Source organism: Indicator indicator, unplaced genomic scaffold (genome assembly GCF_027791375.1).
Source record: "Indicator indicator isolate 239-I01 unplaced genomic scaffold, UM_Iind_1.1 iindUn_scaffold_96, whole genome shotgun sequence".
Classification (NCBI taxonomy): Eukaryota; Metazoa; Chordata; class Aves; order Piciformes; family Indicatoridae; genus Indicator; species Indicator indicator.
Window position 1 is genome coordinate 110792 of NW_026539213.1, and position 14209 is coordinate 125000.

Here is a 14209-nt window from a genome sequence, read left to right on the forward strand (position 1 = left end):
CAGAGTCTCACTCTCAAACTTGACCAGGTGCCTCTGGCTGGACCCTGTCCCTCTGGTGTGTCAAAGTGCACCACACAGCTTGGTGGCATCAATAATTTCTGTGATGGAGAAGAGTCAATACAGACTGTGCTGGCATCAGGTTGTCTCCTGAACGTGCTGCAGTCCTGTAAGGAAGTCAGAGATGCACTGCTGCACTGCAACTTGGGATTTTCAAACAGCTTCTCCAAGGTGGTCTGAGGGATAATTGCCCTGCTCAGGGGATGCAGAGGCTGGAGCCGTTTGCTGATTGCAGCTGCTGAGATAAGGAGCCAGAGGGGTGGGGAAATGGAGGTGGCTGATGAATGAGAGCTCCTGCAATCCATGAACACTGAGATTCATTAGCATTGCAATGTTTATGAGTGATTGGTAAAGAGTGGGGTGAGAGGTCCCTGGAGCCACACAGTTACTTGGGAAGGTGAAATGAAAAGTTAGCAGCAAGGGATTGAGCAATTGAGAATGGGGAAATGAAAGGAGCTCCTGATCAAAGCACAGTAATTATGTTAGTGGGGGGAAAGAGCCTTAATGATGCAAAGCCTAGTCTTCATCCAGTGGGGGATGAAGGTTTTATTTGCCTTTAGTTCTGACAGGCTTTAGGCTTGGCATCAGTTGTGCAGTAAGAATCTGCTGCCCTGCCTTGACTCCTTGCTGGAGCTGGAGATGAGTGAGAAGCTGCATCCCTGGCTCCCTGCTTGTTCACCATCCCTGTCTCTGCCATGCCAGCAGTGAGAGTGGGGCAGGCTGAGAGCTGGGCAGAGAGGAACCTCCTGAGGGTCAGCAAGGATGAGAGCAGAGTCCTGCAGCTGGGCAGGAAGAATAAACTGCAGCAGGACAGGTTGGGAGGGGATCTGCTGGAGAGCAGCTCCAAGCAGAAGGAGCTGGCAGTGCTGGGGGGCAGCAAGTTCTGCCTGGCACAGCAATGTGCCCTGGGGGCCAAGAAGGCCAAGGGGGTCCTGGGCTGCATGCAGCAGAGTGTGGCCAGCAGAGCCAGGGAGGTTCTCCTCCCCCTCTGCTCTCCTCTGCCCTGCTGAGGCCACAGCTGGAATATTGCATCCAGTTGTGGGCTCCCCAGGTCAGGAGGGACAGGGATCTGCTGCAGAGAGGCCAAGGGAGGGCTGCAAGGCTGCTGAAGGGCCTGGAGCAGTGCCTGGGGAGGAGAGGCTGAGAGCCCTGGGGCTGTTCAGTCTGCAGAGCAGAAGGCTGAGAGGGATCTGCTCAATGTCTGTCAAGAGCTGAGGGCTGGGGGCAGGAAGGAAGGCACAGGGACAGCCTCTGCTCACTTGTGCCCTGGCATAGGCCAAGGGGCAAGGGATGGAAACTGCAGCCCAGGAGGTTGCAGCTCACCAGGAGGAGGAACTTCTTGAGTGGGAGGGTGCCAGAGCCCTGGAGCAGGCTGCCCAGAGAGGTTGTGGAGTCTCCTTGTGTGGAGCCTTTGCAGCCCTGTCTGGATGTGTTCCTGTGTGCCCTGTGCTGGATTCTCTGCTCCTGCTCTGGCAGGGGCTTGGACTGGAAGCTCTCCAGAGGTCCCTCCCAACCCCTCACCTCCTCTGAGCCCGTGATCTCCCATGTCTCTTTCCAAGCTGCAGCATTTGTCTCCTGCCTGTTAGAGCCCATAACGATTATTTGTTGATGTGGAATCACACTCTGCAGGGTAGCAGCACCTGTTCTATTTATTCTGTTTGGTTTCTTTCCGTTTTTCCTTGTGACAGGGGACAACCAGCAGAAAATGGGATTTGCCCTCTTTGGGAAGAAACAGAGGGAAAAGTAACTTTTCTTTTTTTTTTTTTTTCCCCTATTCTTCCATGCATTTGAGTTGAAACCTCCCTTTTGTTTTTAATGTGTGTTCTTGCACTACCCCTCTGTGCCATGTTGCTGCAGGAACCCTGGTGCTAGGTTTTATGTGCGCACAAGGTATAATTTCCAAAGCAAGTGCAGTCTGTGACGTGTTTGGGCACTGCACTAGGACCGGGGGCAATTTGCAGCGAGGCAAACTGGGTTGGGAAGTCAGGAGGTGACTTTCGACCTGTTGGCTCCACAACATTCTGGTGCTGGATCCTTCGGTCACCACCTTGGAAACGTGCAGGAACTGGCACCTGTTGAACATACTTAGCTTCTTTCTTTCCTTTTTCTTCCAGAGTTTTGATTGGAGCTGGCTGAAGTAGCCCGGAGGAGCCACCAATGTGCTGCTGTCTGCCTGAGCGCCTGCGTGCTGGGCGGCGGCTGGGCAGCCTGGGGCAGCGATGCGCTGGAGGGGACTTGGGTCATCGCTCGCCCCCGTGTTCTGCGCAGCTCCGCGGGGTTGCTGGTGGAGGTGGTGGTCACTCGTGGATCCGCCATCGGCAGGACCCAGCGCTGTTCTGTTGGGCTTATCACGTACAGCTGCGGCCGCGGCACCGGGTGGTGGCCACGACGTGGGTAGCCAGCTCTGCCTCTGCCCCGGGTGGGGATCTGGCACCCAGAGCCCCGTCCCCGCCGCGCTGGGCCCGGCACGATGAAAGCGCGGGGCGGCGGAAGCCGCTTCCGGGGGCCGCCGGTGCCGAGCTCTGCGGTGCGCCGCGTGTGTGTGGGTGCTCTGTGTGTGTGTCACGGCCAGCAGGGCTGCAATAAAGCCGCCGAGCCGGTCCGAGCCGCGCCTCGCCTCGCCTCGCTTCTCTCTTTCGCGCCGTTCCCCGCCTCGCGCGCTCCTCGGCGTCATCGTTGTGCGCCCGGCGGCGACGGCGCGCGCGCGCGCTCCCGAGCCCGCCCCGCGCGGGGTGGGGGCGGCGCGCGTGCGCGGCGGGAGCGGGGCCTCGGCCGCGCGTGGGCACGCGGCAGGTACCGGTGGAGGGAAGGGGGGGCGGGGGGCGGGGAGGGGTGTGAGTTGCTGGGGGGCCCGGGCCCGGCGCGGGGGGAGCGAGGGCAGCGCCGCGCCGGAGCCGGCACTCGCCGAGCGGGAGCGCCTAGGGGCCGCCGGTAGGGGCCCGGTGGTTCGCAGTGCGGTGGGTGTTGCCGGAGTCTGTCTCCCGCCGCCGGGACGCTCTGGTCAGCCGGAGCTCACCGTGGGTGCGGCGGCAGCCCGCTGCGGAGCGTGGTGCGCCGCGGGTGTCCCCGGGGCTGTGCCGTCCCGAGGCTGGAAAGGAGACAGATGCCGTCGGGGAGCGCAGCAAGCCGAGGTCCGAGTGCAGGCGGCGGATAAACGGCAGCCTCGGGCGAGGCGCTGCGGCGGGGGGTAACGGTTTGTGTGCCCCCCGCAGGTGATGAGAGGATGACCATGGCTCAGGCTGGAGCCGTAGTCGCAGCTGCCACCGGACTCCTCATCTTCTTCCTGTACGCCTCCATCCACAAAGTTGAGGAGGGGCACCTGGCTGTGTACTACAGGTACGGTCCGGTACCTGCCGCTGCCTCCGCAGCTTCTCGAGGCTTCCTTAAGTTTCGGTGTCTCCGGAGAACCTCATCCCTGGCCCCACTTCGCCTCGGGAGGTGACTGCTCTCCGCTCCGAGGTGGGCAGAGCGGTCGTGGTGGTGCTCTCTGCATTAGGAGTGCTGCGGGCCTGGGTGCTCTGGCTCTGTGCAGAACTCCTAGGAGTCTGGCTCTTCTGGATCCTCAGCTGCTTTTCCCTTCCCCCTTCCCCCCCTCTCTCTTTCCCCCTTCCCCCCCCCTCTCTTTCTGAGCTGCCATTTACATTTCAAAGCTCAGAGTGCTAAGTTCTTCCTCTGTCCAGGCTTTTCATGGCTGTTGATCCCTCCTTCTCCCATCGAGGGCTGTCACCCCTGGCTGTGGGCTGAGCCTCACTTCGTGGGGCTTGCTGGCTGCCCTGAGTCACATCTGTAGAACATCTGCTTGTCAGGCTGGAGGCTGACACACCATCACCAAGAGTCATTCCTTTACCAGAGTCTGCTTCAAGTCTGAGTGGAAGGAGCATAGACATTCATCAGGAGCTTTTCTGCAGTTTTGTGCTGCTGCTGCTGTGTTTCTGCTCTGTTTCTCCTCCCCTTGCACTTGCCACTGTGGGCCCCCTCCCTGGTTGCACTGCTCTGCCCTTCACTTGAGAGCAGGCCCTGGTGGGATGCTGCAGGAGCCCTCTCTGCACTAGGAGCATTGCTTGCTTAGAGCTCTCCTTGCCTCTCAGCCACCTGCTGGCTCTGGGGGTTTTCTTTGTGCCTTGGGGGAAGACCTGTGCTGAGGGCCTTGTGGAAAGCCGCCCTGGCAGCATCATATCAACTGCTGGCTTCTTCCATGGTTACCAGTGAACTGTTTAGGGAGGAGAATCTGTGCTCCTGAAGCTCTCTGTAGTGCTGCAAGGATGGGAGGCTGTAGCACCACCTGCCCTCTCTGAGAGGTCATTGCCCACCAGGGCTCAGGAGAATGCTTGTGGAGCTGCAGGAAGCATCTCTCCAGGTCAGGCTTTTAGCAGGAGGACAAGTTTGGTGCAGGTGGTTGGTGAGTAGTGGCAATTTGTCCTGCCACAGCAGAGACCCCTGGCAGGTTAAAGGGAGTCAGTGTTCCCAGACAGCACTTCACTGTTCTTGCAGTTGCTTGAGCCTCTTCCCCACTTCCCTCTCTCTCCATAGGGGTGGAGCACTGTTAACTAGTCCCAGTGGGCCAGGCTACCACATCATGCTGCCCTTCATCACCACCTTCAAATCTGTGCAGGTCAGTAGCCTCTCATCCTGGAAGTGGGGGAGTGGGAACAGATCTGGGTGGGGAAGTTGCTGGCTGGGGGTGACTTGGGCCAATGGTTTTGGCAGGGGGAGCTGAGGAACAGTTCCTAGGAGGATGTGGCTTTGCTGGTCATGGTAGTGTTGGGTTGACACTTGGGCTTGATAATCTTAGAGGTCTTTTGCAATTTTAATGATTACAGGAAAGATCTGGAGGTGCTGAGAGAGAAGGACCAGGAGGAGGAGCAGAGGGCTGGAGCTGCTCTGCTCTGCAGACAGCCTGAGAGAGTTGGGGTTGTGCAGGCTGGAGAGGAGAAGGCTCCCAGGAGACCTTCTGGTGGCCTTGCAGCATCTGAAGGGGGCTCCAAGAAAGCTGGGGAGGGACTTTGGAGGGTGTGAGGGAGGGAGAGGAGTGGGGGGGATGGAGCAAAAGTAGAAGTGGGGAGCTGGAGATTGGCTGTGAGGAAGAAGTTGTTGGCCAGGAGGGTGGTGAGAGCCTGGCAGAGGTTGCCCAGGGAGGTGGTGGAAGCCTCATCCCTGGAGGTGTTTGCAGCCAGGCTGGAGGTGGCTGTGAGCAACCTGCTGGAGTGTGAGGTGTCCCTGCCCATGGCAGGGGGTTGGGACTGGCTGAGCCTTGAGCTCCCTTCCAACCCTGGCAGTTCTGTGGTTCTATTAAGCCCTTAGTTCCTTCTGCCTGAGGTACCAAACCCACTGTGCTCTGGGACTTGTCCTTTTGGTTCAGTCCCCACAAGGTGGCCATGCATTGCCTGGGGCAGGGGACAGCTTGCTCTGGGAGGGAGGAAGGGGAAGGGATGGAGGGAGAGAGGGAGGGAGGGAGGGCTGCCTTTGTGGTCCTCATTGTTTCCTAGGAGAGCTGCAGGAGATGAGAGCCACAGGATCACAGAAGGTTAGGGGTTGGAAGGGTTCTTGAAAGTTGATCCAGGTCAACCCCCCTGCCAGAGCAGTGTTCCTATGATGCCCCTGTGAACACACAGGAACACATCCAGGGGGGGTTTGAATATCTCCAGAGAGGGAAACTCTACAACCCCCCTGGGCAGCCTGCTCCAGGGCTCTGTCATCCTCACAGGGAAAATAATTTCCCTCCGGTTTCCATGGAAGTAGGGAGATGAGCAGGACTACCTTTCTGTCCTGCAAAAGACAATGTGGAAACTGTCCTGCCCTCCCCTGCAGAAGTCAGGGGGCAGGCAGGGACCCTGGGTTTGGCTCCATGTCCCTCTGTAATGGCTGTGGGAGACTGGGGATTGCAGAGCCTTCTGGGAATTGAGTTTGCTGTCTTCTCGTTTCAGACCACGCTGCAGACTGATGAAGTGAAGAATGTGCCCTGTGGGACCAGGTATGGTTGTTCCTTTCTGTTTCTCCTGGTGCTGAGCACATGCAGCCTGCTGCATGGTGTGCAGCCTGCCACTCACAGTGCTGGGGCAACAGAGACTAAGGCACACACCTGAGAGTTAGTCCCCAAACAAAACAGCAGCAGAGGGTATGTTGCCTCTCCTGCCATGGTGACCTGCAGCCAAGCATGAGATGGAGCTGTGCTGTGCTGATAGTGCCTCACCTGTGGGGTTAGGAGGTGGATATGTGGCTGTGTATGTGAGGGCTGGGGGGCAGGAAGGAATGATCTGGTAAAAAACAAGTTCTGCCTGGCACAGCAATGTGCCCTGGGGGCCAAGAAGGCCAAGGGGGTCCTGGGCTGCATGCAGCAGAGTGTGGCCAGCAGAGCCAGGGAGGTTCTCCTCCCCCTCTGCTCTCCTCTGCCCTGCTGAGGCCACAGCTGGAATATTGCAGCCAGTTGTGGGCTCCCCAGGTCAGGAGGGACAGGGATCTGCTGCAGAGAGGCCAAGGGAGGGCTGCAAGGCTGCTGAAGGGCCTGGAGCAGTGCCTGGGGAGGAGAGGCTGAGAGCCCTGGGGCTGTTCAGTCTGCAGAGCAGAAGGCTGAGAGGGATCTGCTCAATGTCTGTCAAGAGCTGAGGGCTGGGGGGCAGGAAGGAAGGCACAGGGACAGCCTCTGCTCACTTGTGCCCTGGCATAGGCCAAGGGGCAAGGGATGGAAACTGCAGCCCAGGAGGTTGCAGCTCACCAGGAGGAGGAACTTCTTGAGTGGGAGGGTGCCAGAGCCCTGGAGCAGGCTGCCCAGAGAGGTTGTGGAGTCTCCTTGTGTGGAGCCTTTGCAGCCCTGTCTGGATGTGTTCCTGTGTGCCCTGTGCTGGATTCTCTGCTCCTGCTCTGGCAGGGGCTTGGACTGGAAGCTCTCCAGAGCTCCCTCCCAACCCCTCACCTCCTGTGAGCCTGTATGGAAGGAGTGTTCTTGCTCCCCTGGAGCTGGTGTTCAGAGGGGATTTGCCCTGGCAGTGACAGCCTTTTGATTTTTCTTGGGGTTTTCCCTCAGTTACTCTCTCAGACCATTGCTTGGGCCTCAGTCTGCTCTCTGCTTTGTGCTGTTTCTGTGCTGAAGTTTTTGGCTGGTGGAAGTGTTGATCCCAGCAGTGGGTAAAAGTAAAGGGTGAGTGAAAATCCTCCTGCTGGGAGCTGGTTCATTTCAAAAGCAGCTCAAGGAAATTAGTCTCCTGGAATTGTTTGGGAGGATCCAGATGAGGCTACTAAGATGATCCAAGAGGTGGAAACCTCTCTGCTGTGAGGGCAAAGCTGAGGTTGCACAGCCTAGAGGAGGCTTCAGAGCTGTCTCCCAGTATTTGGAGGGGGCTCCAGGGGAGCTGGAGAGGGACTTTGGACAAAGGCTCTTAGTGACAGGACAAGGGGCACTGGATTTGAACTGGAAGAAGCTGGATTGGAATCAGACATTAGTAGGAAATCCTTCCCGAGGAGGGTGGTGAGGCACTGGGACAGGTTGCCCAGAGAAGTTGTGGAGGCTCCAACTCTTGCAGGGTTCAAGTCCAGGCTGGATGAGGCCTTGAGCAGCCTGGGCTGGTAGGAGGTGTCCCTGCCCATGGCAGGGGGCTTGGAACTGGAGAGCCATGAGGAGGAGTTGGGGACTTGAGCATCTCCCCTGTGGAGAGAGCCTGAGAGCCCTGGGGGTGTTTAGTGTGGAGAGGAGAAGGCTGAGAGGGATCTGATCAATGTCTGTCAGTAGCTGAGGGCTGGGGGGCAAGGGGAGGGGGCCAGGCTCTGTTGGGGGGTGCTCAGTGATAGGACAAGGAAGAATGGAGACAAAGTGGAACAGAGAAGGTTTCAGCTCAACATGAGGAGAAACTTCTTTGGTGTGAGGGTGCTGGAGGCCTGGAGCAGGCTGCCCAGGGGGTTGTGGAGTCTCCTTCTCTGGAGCCTTCCCAACCCCACCTGGATGTGTTCCTGTGCAGACTGCCCTGGGTGACCCTGCTCTGGCAGGGGGCTTGGACTGGATGTGCTCTGATGATCTTTAAGGTCCCTTCCAACCCACCCCATCCTGTGATGCTGTGCTGGCTGGCACTGCTCTGTCATCTGAGGTGAAGAGAGGGAGGATGGGCCAGGAAGGATCTTCTACATCAGTGGCACCTGCCTGCTCCCTAATCAAGCTGATCCTTCAGGAGATGGTTAGTGGAGCTGGATTGCAGGGCCTCTTCTCTCTGTTAGGCCACAAATGGAGCCTTTGACTGAATCTGTTTCTTCATGATAAGAAGGAGCCTGGGGCTTGCTCCCTGCCCTTCAGCATTGGGTACTGCACACCAAGCTGTGTGGTGCAGCAGACAGGCTGCAGGGAAGGGATCCATCCAGAGGAACCTGGACTGGCTGGAGGGAAAGAACCCATCCAGAGGGAGCTGGACAGGCTGGAGGGAAGGGATCCATCCAGAGGGAGCTGGACAGGCTGGAGGGAAGGGATCCATCCAGAGGGAGCTGGACAGGCTGGAGGGAAGGGATCCATCCAGAGGGAGCTGGACAGGCTGGAGGGAAGGGATCCATCCAGAGGGAGCTGGACAGGCTGGAGGGAAGGGATCCATCCAGAGGGAGCTGGACAGGCTGGAGGGAAGGGATCCATCCAGAGGGAGCTGGACAGGCTGGAGGGAAGGGATCCATCCAGAGGGAGCTGGACAGGCTGGAGGGAAGGGATCCATCCAGAGGGAGCTGGACAGGCTGGAGGGAAGGGATCCATCCAGAGGGAGCTGGACAGGCTGGAGGGAAGGGATCCATCCAGAGGGAGCTGGACAGGCTGCAGGGAAGGGATCCATCCAGAGGGAGCTGGACAGGCTGGAGGGAAGGGATCCATCCAGAGGGAGCTGGACAGGCTGGAGGGAAGGGATCCATCCAGAGGGAGCTGGACAGGCTGGAGGGAAGGGATCCATCCAGAGGGAGCTGGACAGGCTGGAGGGAAGGGATCCATCCAGAGGGACCTGGACAGGCTGCAGAGCTGAGCCCAAGCCAACCTCAGGAGGTTCAACAAGACCAAGGGCAAGGTCCTGCAGCTGGGGCAGGGCAATCCCAGGCACTGAGAGAGGCTGGGCAGGGACTGGCTGGAGAGCAGCCCTGAAGGAAAGGCCTTGGGGGTGCTGGGGGAGGAGAAGCTCAGCAGGAGCCAGCAGTGAGCACTTGCAGCCCAGAGAGCCAAGCAGAGCCTGGGCTGCAGCAGGAGAAGTGTGGCCAGCAGGGCCAGGGAGGGGATTCTCCCCCTCTGCTCCACTCTGCTGAGAGCCCACCTGGAGCTCTGGGTCCAGGTCTGGAGCCTCTGTTCCAAGAGGGATATGGACATGCTGGAAGGTGTCCAGAGAAGGGCCACCAGGAGGAGCAGAGGGCTGGAGCTGCTCTGCTATGAGGACAGACTGAGAGAGTTGGGGCTGTTCAGTCTGGAGAAGAGAAGGCTCCGAGGTGACCTTCTTGTGGCCTTCCAGGATCTGAAGGGGGCTCCAAGAAAGCTGGGGAGGGACTTTTTAGGCTCTCAGGGAGTGACAGGACTGGGGGGAATGGGACAAAGCTGGAAGTGAGGAGATTCAGGCTGGATGTGAGGAAGAAGTTCTTCCCCATGAGAGTGGTGAGAGCCTGGAATGGGTTGTCCAGGGAGGTGGTTGAGGCTCCATCCCTGGAGGTGTTTGCAGCCAGGCTGGATGAGGCTCTGGCCAGCCTGATGCAGTGTGAGGTGTCCCTGCCCATGGCAGGGGGTTGGGACTGGCTGAGCCTTGGAGTCCCTTCCAACCCTGACTGATTCTATGGTTCTGTGATTTCTGTTCTGAAGTCCAAAAGGGCAGCCTGGCTTCACTGGTGGCAAACAAGGACAAAGTGAAGAGTGACAACACTTTGGACTTGTGAACAGGAGGGGAAACTTTGTCACTGTTAAGGTGTCAGAGCCCTGGAGCAGGCTGCCCACACAGCTGGTGGAGTCTCCTTCTCTGGAGACATTCAGAACCCACCTGGAACGATTGCTGTGTGACCTGCCCCCTGGCAGGGGTGTTGCACTGGGTGATCTTTACTGATGATCTGGAGGAGGGGATGGAGTCCATCGTCTGTGAGTTTGCAGATGACAGTAAGTTAGGAGCAGGTCTAGATCTGTTGGAGGGTAGGAGGCTCTGCAGAGGGACCTTGCCAGGCTGGACAGATGGGCAGAGGCCAACAGGATGGCATTCAACAAGTCTGAGTGCCAGGTGCTGCACTTTGGTCACAGCAACCCCAGGCAGTGCTACAGGCTGGGGACAGAGTGGCTGAGAGCAGCCAGGCAGAGAGGGACCTGGGGGTGCTGGGGGACAGCAGCTGAAGAGGAGCCAGCAGTGTGCCCAGGTGGCCAAGAAGGCCAATGGCATCCTGGCCTGCATCAGGAAGAGTGTGGCCAGCAGGAGCAGGGAACTCATCCTGCCCTGTGCTCAGCACTGCTCAGGCCACCCCTGGAGTGCTGTGTCCAGTTCTGGGCTGCTCAGGTTGAGAAAGATGTTGAGATGCTGGAAGGTGTCCAGAGAAGGGCAACAAGGCTGGGGAGGGGTCTGGGGTACAAGGCTGGGGAGGGGTCTGGGGCACAAGGGTGGGGAGGGGCTGGGGTACAAGGCTGGGGAGGGGTCTGGGGTACAAGGCTGGGGAGGGGGCTGGGGCACAAGGCTGGGGAGGGGTCTGGGGTACAAGGGTGGGGAGGGGTCTGGGGCACAAGGCTGGGGAGGGGGCTGGGGTACAAGGCTGGGGAGGGGTCTGGGGCACAAGGCTGGGGAGGGGGCTGGGGCACAGCCCTGTGAGGAGAGGCTGAGGGAGCTGGGGGTGTTCAGCCTGCAGAAGAGGAGGCTCAGGGCAGACCTCATTGCTCTCTACAACTACCTGCAGGGAGGTTGTAGCCAGGTGGGGGTTGGGCTCTGCTCCCAGGCACCAGGGACAGAAGGAGAGGACACAGCCTCCAGCTGCTCCAGGGGAGGTTTAGGCTGGATGTTAGGAGGAAGTTTTCCCAGACAGAGATTTGCCATTGGGATGTGCTGCCCAGGGAGGTGGTGGAGTCACCCTCACTGGAGATGTTCAAGAAGAGCCTGGCTGAGGCACTTGGTGCCATGGTCTGGTTGATTGGGTAGGGCTGGTGGTAGGTTGGGCTGGATGATCTTGGAGGTCTCTTCCAAGCTGGGTGATTCTATGATCCCTAGAGGTCCCTTCCCTACCCCTAAGGTTCTGTGATTCTGTGAACACTAACGAGGCAGAGTTCCTTTTCTTCTGATTTGGTGTCCCTAGTGAAAAAGGTTCCTAGAGCAGCTCCTCAGGCATCCCTTGGGCTTAAATATTAGCATAGAGTTCCTGTAGGCCCTGGCTGGGTTCAGCCTGAGCCCTCAAACCTCTTTGAGGAGCAGTCTGCAGGTAGTGCTGCAGCCAGGGCTTTGTGGGCAGGTCGAGAGGCTTTAGGGCAAGAAGAAGTGATTGCAGGAAGCAGTAAGACTCCTTCTGATCCACCTTCCTATCCTTTAGTGACATGGTTCAGAGGGAGTTGTCAGAGCAGAGCTTTTGCAGTCTGCTCAGTGCAATGGCTTACAAAGAGGAGAAAAACTTCCCCAGTGAGGTCACATCCATGGGCTGGGACTGGGCCCTGCTGCCATAGAATCACAGAACTGTCAGGGCTGGAAGGGAGCTCAAGGCTCAGCCAGTCCCAACCCCCTGCCATGGGCAGGGACACCTCACACTCCAGCAGGTTGCTCACAGCCACCTCCAGCCTGGCTGCAAACACCTCCAGGGATGAGGCTTCCACCACCTCCCTGGGCAACCTCTGCCAGGCTCTCACCACCCTCCTGGCCAACAACTTCTTCCTCACAGCCAATCTCCAGCTTCCCACTTCTACTTTGGCTCTCTGGGCTGCAAGTGCTCACTGCTGGCTCCTGCTGAGCTTCTCCTCCCCCAGCACCCCCAAGGCCTTTCCTTCAGGGCTGCTCTCCAGCCAGTCCCTGCCCAGCCTCTCTCAGTGCCTGGGATTGCCCTGCCCCAGCTGCAGGACCTTGCCCTTGGTCTTGTTGAACCTCCTGAGGTTGGCTTGGGCTCAGCTCTGCAGCCTGTCCAGCTCCCTCTGGCTGGATCCCTTCCCTGCAGCCTGTCCAGCTCCCTCTGGATGGATCCCTTCCCTCCAGCCTGTCCAGCTCCCTCTGGATGGATCCCTTCCCTCCAGCCTGTCCAGCTCCCTCTGGATGGATCCCTTCCCTGCAGCCTGTCCAGCTCCCTCTGGATGGATCCCTTCCCTCCAGCCTGTCCAGCTCCCTCTGGATGGATCCCTTCCCTCCAGCCTGTCAGCAGCACCACACAGCTTAGTGCTGTCCTGCAAGCCTTCTCTACAAGCCAAGCAAAGGTGAACCACATTAGATGTTCAGCTGTGCTGCTTTGACCCTGCTGGAGCAGGGAGGTTGGACCAGATGACCTGCAGAGGTGCCTGCCAGGCTTACCCATGCTGTGATTGAGGAGCTGAATGTTCAGGTTAATCTAAAGTGTCCCTCTCCCAGCTGCAAGTGCATTACAAGGACAGGTCCTAAACACTGAGTTTCTGGAAGGGGCCCAGAGAAGGGCCCCGAGGAGGAGCAGAGGGATGGAGCTGAAAAGGAGAGTGAACGTGCCTGGGATAGAGAGTAGGTTGGGCTGATATGGCTCTGCTGAGGAGCATGGAAAGTGAAGAAGAGGTGATGGGTGGTGACCAGCATGGCTTCACGAAGTGCCAATCCTGCCTTTTCACCAACTTGGTGGCTTCCTAGGATGGAATTACATCATCAGAGGGCAAGGGAAGAGCAGCTGATGGCATCTGCCTGGGCTTGTGTAAAGTGCTTGGCATTGTCCCACAGGTTGGTCTCTGTTGCCAGGCACCCAGGGACAGAAGGAGAGGACACAGCCTCAAGCTGCACCAGGGGAAGTTTGGGCTGGATGGGAGGAAGAAATTCTTCCCAGACAGAGAGATTGGCCCTTGGGATGTGCTGCCTGGGGAGGTGGTGGAGTCACCCTCCCTGGAGGTGTTTAAACCAGACTGGAAGAGGCACTTGGTGCCATGGTTTGGTTGATTGGATGGTGCTGGGTGGTAGGTTGGACTTGATCTCAGAGGTCTTTCCCAACCTGGTTAATCCTCTGTGATGTCTTCTGTAGTAACCTCCATTTTGGGGGCTGTTTGCATGACAAGTGAGGCACAAACCTCATTCGTGCTGCCCAGCAGAGTTCCAGAGAGGACAGAATCACAGAGTAGTGCAGGCTGGAAGGGAGCTCCAAACCTCATCCAGCCCAACCCCTCTGCACTCAGCAGGGACATCCTCCACTAGATCAGGTTGCCCACAGCCCTCTCCAGCCTCCCCTTGAAGATCTCCAGCCATGGAGCCTCAACCACCTCCCTGGGCAACCTCTTGCAGTGTTCCAGCAGCCTCCTGCTGCAGAACTTGTTCCTCACATCCAATCTCAATCTGCTCTGCTCTACTTTGAAGCCATTGTCCCTGGTCCTGTCCCTGCAGGCCTTTGGGAACAGTCCCTCTGCAGCCTTCTTGTAGCCCCTTTCAGGCACTGGCAGGCTGCTCTGAGGTCTCCCTGGAGCCTTCTCTTCTCCAGGCTGAACACCCCCAGCTCCCTCAGCCTGTCCTCATAGCAGAGCTGCTCCAGCACTCAGATCATTTTAGACTGGACATTAGGCAAAGGTTTTTGCCAGCAGGAGTGGTCAGAGATTGGCACAGGCTGCCCAGGGAGGTGGTGGAGTGCCCAAGGCTGGAGGTGGTTGAAGGTGTTTTGGATGTGGTGCTTGGGGCCATGGTCTAGGGGTGACCCTTGCAGAGTAGGGCTCTGGGTTGGCCTTGGTGATCCTGAGGGGCTTTCCACCCTGAAGGTCTCTGTGATTGTGTATCTTTGGACTCTCTCCAGCAGCTCTGTACCCTTCTCCTGCTGGGAACACCAGAGCTGGAGGCAGGATTGGAGGTGAGGTCTGAGCAGAGCAGAGCCAAGGGGCAGAATCCCCTCTGCTGCCCTGCTGCCCACACTGCTCTGGCTGCAGCCAGCACACAGCTGCCTGCTGGGCTGCAGGAGGGCACTGCTGGCTCCTGGGCAGCTGCTCAGCAACCAACACCACCAAGGCTCTTTCTTCAGAGCTGCTCTCAACCCACTCTGCACCCAGCCTGGATTTGTGCCTAGA

At 58.4% G+C, this 14209-nt stretch overlaps 2 protein-coding genes across 2 annotated transcripts in view; both read left to right on the forward strand.

Moving 5' to 3' along the window:
* The window catches only part of CHUK (component of inhibitor of nuclear factor kappa B kinase complex), a 56328-nt gene extending 53984 nt beyond the window's left edge, over positions 1-2344 (forward strand). The window contains exon 21 of the mRNA XM_054398730.1: positions 2172-2344. Coding sequence (XP_054254705.1) covers positions 2172-2198 — 27 coding nt within the window. The 3' untranslated portion in view covers positions 2199-2344. The remainder of the gene's footprint in view (positions 1-2171) is intronic.
* A 942-nt stretch (positions 2345-3286) lies between these two features.
* The window catches only part of LOC128980272 (erlin-1-like), a gene marked incomplete at its 3' end in the record, with an annotated part of 22208 nt that continues 11285 nt past the window's right edge, over positions 3287-14209 (forward strand). The window contains exons 1-3 of the mRNA XM_054398729.1: positions 3287-3393; positions 4588-4669; positions 5982-6028. Coding sequence (XP_054254704.1) covers positions 3287-3393; positions 4588-4669; positions 5982-6028 — 236 coding nt within the window. The remainder of the gene's footprint in view (positions 3394-4587; positions 4670-5981; positions 6029-14209) is intronic.